We start from the raw sequence: 4,603 nt of genomic DNA, 5'->3' as shown, positions 1-4,603 counted from the left end.
CAGTTGTTCTCCAGAAACGGAATGGGTCACGATCAACTCAGACGAGATAGACCACAAGCGAGACCTTCTGATTGGGCTTTACCCAAGGCCATTTTTGTTTTCTTTTTAAAAAAATGTCTCGGGGTAGTCGTCCCGAGGACAACGCTTGTGCAGCACTCTTTTCTTTTCTCAACGACCTCACAACCTGTTCGGCACTGCATCACTTCGTATTCTGCTTCAAAACCCGGTCGCCAACTGACGTTTTTTGAGCCGTGGCTTTCGATCGCATATCGCACTCTCCGCGCACCTGCCAGTACGCATGTCCTTTTCGCCCGACTGTGGGTATGCTGACTCTCGCCGCCCAACACTGGACTTCGAAAGCCTTTGCATCTGGTAAACTTGCCTTGCATTTTGCGACAGGCAACCCTTGGGAACCCCCACCTGACTCCAGCGAACCAGCAAATGCCCCATCACACCATCCTGACGTGCCATCCCAAAGAGGCTCTGTCGCATTCAATAATTTGACTTTGGCGCTCTTTCACGGGGACTTGCTAGCTCCTATCCGGGACTTCAGCTGCGATAGCACAGCAACATCGCAGCCACGACCTCCAAAACACCGACGCCTGCTTCAATTCAGCTGCACTCCGCTAGATAACGATGGCCACGTCTTTCGAACCCCTCCAAAGGCGCCCGAAGAGCCCGGGGCTTGTGCCGCTTTCCAAAGTTTGGCCGCTCCCTTGTCCTGCGGGGTGCATGCGATGGGCAGCAAGGCTGACTTGCGGGATGTAGCTGACCAGCAATTCGTCTGGTTCGTCCGATTCGTGTGTTCGGAGTGAGCCCTGTCATCGACACTTTTCCGCGCCGTTTGGCAATTATCTGGTGGCGTTACCTCACATCAAGTCTTGCACGCTCTTCCGTATCGAGAGGCGTTTTGGCTGTTCGGCAAGCAACATACTGCCGCTACGTATGATTGCATTGCCTCTGCAACCGCTGTTCGGGAGTCGGGATGACGTTACTGCCCGTGTCATGTGGCTTGATTAACAGTGAAGCTTTGGGATTGTTCACTCGGACATACACCATGACTTCCTTTGCAAAAGCTGGATCCTCGGCATAATCGCAAATGATTGCCGACATACTCCCCTCCATATTTGCAGTTCGCTTTGATTCGCTAAAACTCTATTATCACTTGTGTTTTTCCATCTAGCACAGGCAGCAATATTGGCGACGATCTTCTCATCTATCTTTGGGACGCTTCAATTGTCATCTTACAAAGCTCCCAGGGGTTGCGGTGCTCTCATGTATGTCAGAGTACCATGGCATTAGCTGCCAGCGGGCGATGGCGGACGATGTACCCAGACCCACGTCATGATAAGGTGCAGGGGTCTCCCTCCAGGTGCATCCGCAGTAGATATCCGCTGTCAAGAGGGATCTTTGGCAAATGGTGTGACTGCTGGGGGCCAGCCGCACCGTGGGCCTCGGCAGCTCTGCTTACGGTCATCAGGCCAGCAAATCAGCGTCACTTCGCGCGTCTGCAAAGTAATACGGGCGTTGGGAAACAAACGGCGCGGCATACTGGTACGACAATGAACAATAACCGCTGGGAACCCCCCGGGCACTGGGGCGATGCCCGGCCAGACGGTGCCGGGTGTGCAGCGCCGATCCTCGATTGCAGCTGTCATGTGAGCAATCAGCTCTGCAGAGGGCTGCAATGTCGAAAATCCACGGCGGCCGCAATCGTCGCGTCATGGACGCGTTCAGACCCAACCATGCGCCGGCCATGCTGCGGGATTCCAGGGTTCAAGGGCCTGCCCAAAATGGCAACAAATCTGGTGGTAGCGTTGCGGGCGGGCCGGATGGAACGGTAAGATCGGAGGATCCGCACAGCCGGATGAAGCCCTACGGAACTGCGTGGCCAGTGGAGCCCCGGACCCGGGATTTGAGACTTCATTTGCCGGCCTCCCGGGCTGTGGCCGGACACCCTCCGTACACGGACCTATCGTCGCCAGTCATAAGGGATTTACCTTCTTCCCAACGCAGGAGCTGGTCAACGTGTATGGCACCGGCACTTCTGAACACACGTTGCCGACTGGATTCGGGATTCCTTGGGTGTCAGAATCTTAGTTCCTTAGCTAGGCGCACCGTCAGACTGAATGGTACGACTCTGACGGCTACACTCCCACAAGTGCGCGGCTCTCGCGATGCCTCATAGGGCAGACCAGACGCAGAGCCGGGATCATATCTTGAAGCTCGATGCCCGGCGTCAGCACTGGCGGATGCGCAGCCGGCCGCTAACCCGCTAGTCAGCAAACACCACGTTGGAGGGCGGGTGGCCAGTGGCCAATCTGCGGCGAGCACAGCAAACATCTAGAAGCCTCCTTCTTTGAATTTCAGTATCCTTTGTTGACGGCTGAAGTTCCATCGCCGCGGAGATGGGAATCCTTCGTGTTTCGAGATGATTATGGTGTCGTTGTATCTAGCTTTGGGGGCTGAGTCAAGAGCCAACACCGCACGACCGCTACCTTACTCCGACAGCTCTTGCTTCTCAACGGCTATATCGGTCGCGACGTCGGCGTTGTTACTGACCTGGTCCCTGGCGGCATGGTAGGAGCTCTGTGGCACGGTGGATTTTCACAAGCTTCTTGCGTCAGTCTCAACGGCCAATAGCTGAGCTGTTCTCACGAATCTGACCGAGTTCGACGACGCGGTTGGGTCCTAGGTATCAGGGACTTGCGCTATTAACGGCGAGGAACTGGGGAAAGAGGACATCTTTTGGCCGATAGCCTAAACACTTACCATCCATCACATTCCAAACAGCCTGGGCCACGGCTCCCAGAGGCGCGAAGGAGCTCGCGGGCCACCGGGTAGCTAATCTACGCCAGCCACAGCCGTTGATGTCGTGCATTCCCTCGGATTATTTACGGCAACGGTCATATCCTTGTTAGCCGTTGAGGCTGATGTGATGCCACCAAATTGTGTCGGCGTCAGGCTGATATGGCTTGCCTTGGAATGCACGAGGCGCATCAGCGATGACACCGGGCTCACCGAGAGTCGCAACACCATATCACCAATAATCATAATTATAGCCAGTCTGACATTGACGAAGTTTTACCGGATAAGGTTCACAGGAGTCAGTTGCAACTTTCCAACACGGCACTATTAGTCGAAATGGCTACCCGCTAGTCGTGATTTCAATGTCTCGTTATTTCTACATACGCCTAACCTAGACACATGGTGAGATTTCCATCTCCCTTTATACCACTCATTAACCGACCCAGACCTAGACCGTTGGGATCGCCAGGCGTCCGGCTCGCCTTGCGACCCGATGCATTAAGAAGTCACGAGAACAGCCCCGCACGGATGGAGCTGCCGTGGGCTTGGAGAGTGATGGCATTTAGCAGCCGCCACCGGTGACCTTGATAACTTGGCCTATTTGATGTTGATTAGCACGTTTGTATTCATCGTTGTAATTCAGGGCTAAAATAACATACCGTTGATCCACTCGCAGTCGGAGTGGCACAGAGAGGCGACGACCTTGCCAATGTCGGCGGGGACACCGACACGCTTGAGGGGGTTCATGTTGGCCAGGCCCTGGTCGATGATCTCGATGGGCATGCCCTTGTAGCCGTTGGGGACGTAGTGCCACGAGTTCTCGTCGTACATGTCGGTCTTGACACCACCGGGGGCGATGGCGTTGACGGTGATGCCCTTGGCGCCGCAGTCGACGGCGAAGGCGCGGGTGAAGCCCTCGACGGCGGCCTTGGAGCCGGCGTACAGGGCGTGGTTGGGGATGCCGCCCATGACGGCGGCGATGGAGGAGGTCAGGAGGATGCGGCCGCCGCGCCCGCAGTGCTTCAGGCCCTGCTGGGCGACGAAGAACTGGCCGCGGGTGTTGAGGTCGAAGATGTCCTGGTAGAGCTCCTCGGTGACGTCCTCCTCGGGGCACCAGACCTCCTTGCCCGAGTTGGAGATGACGAAGTCCATGCGGCCGAAGTGGGCGACGGCGCGGTCGAAGAGGTCGACGACCTCCTTGGGCTTGGAGATGTTGGCCTTGAGGGCGACGGCCTTGGCGCCCATCTTCTGGATCTCGGCGACGACCTCCTCGGCGGCGCCGGCGGAGGAGCCGTAGTTGACGACGACGTTGGCGCCGCGCTTGCCGAGCTCGAGGGCGATGCCGCGTCCGATACCGCGACCGGCGCCGGTGATCAGGGCGACCTTGCCGACAAAGGGGCGGGCGGGGTCGGCGGCGCCGGCCTGCTGGGCGGAGGTGTTGAAGTCGGCGGAGGGAGCCATTTTGTGTGTATGAAGCAGCAAACGGTCTGGTTTAGTCTTTGATTAGAGGAAAGGGGGTTTGTGAGAACTGAAGGAATGTCAAGAGGATGTTTGAGGATGGGGAGAGAGAGAGAGAGGTAGAGAGCAGGATGCTTGAAGGTTCCGACGAAGGATAGTTATATACGGGCCCTTTTTGGGCACATCTTCACAAGTGACGCTGGGTGAGAAGCGCAAAAGGGCGAGCACCGAGACGCATGTCCGTCCGGGCGGGGCGCCGCACCTCCGCCCGGGTAGCGAAACACCTTGCATTGGGGGTGGGCTCATACTAGGATCGGGCCCCGGGGGAAAGAAGGAC

At 57.0% G+C, this 4,603-nt stretch overlaps 1 protein-coding gene across 1 annotated transcript; it reads right to left on the bottom strand.

Annotated features, from left to right (window-relative positions):
- Nucleotides 1-3,370: 3,370 nt before the first annotated feature.
- COL26b_000562 (uncharacterized protein) lies at nt 3,371-4,269 on the bottom strand (the record flags this gene model as incomplete). The annotated part of the gene is made up of 2 exons (XM_053173529.1): nt 3,371-3,405; nt 3,468-4,269. 2 exons carry the CDS (start codon nt 4,267-4,269, stop codon nt 3,371-3,373), a joined length of 837 nt encoding a protein of 278 aa, XP_053042577.1.
- Nucleotides 4,270-4,603: the final 334 nt, after the last annotated feature.

The sequence above is a fragment of the Colletotrichum chrysophilum genome (assembly GCF_026319265.1).
Source record: "Colletotrichum chrysophilum strain AFK26 chromosome Unknown scaffold_2, whole genome shotgun sequence".
In the NCBI taxonomy this organism is placed as follows: Eukaryota; Fungi; Ascomycota; class Sordariomycetes; order Glomerellales; family Glomerellaceae; genus Colletotrichum; species Colletotrichum chrysophilum.
The sequence above is the reverse complement of the archived record's forward strand: the minus strand, read 5'-3'. Positions and strand labels throughout refer to the sequence as shown.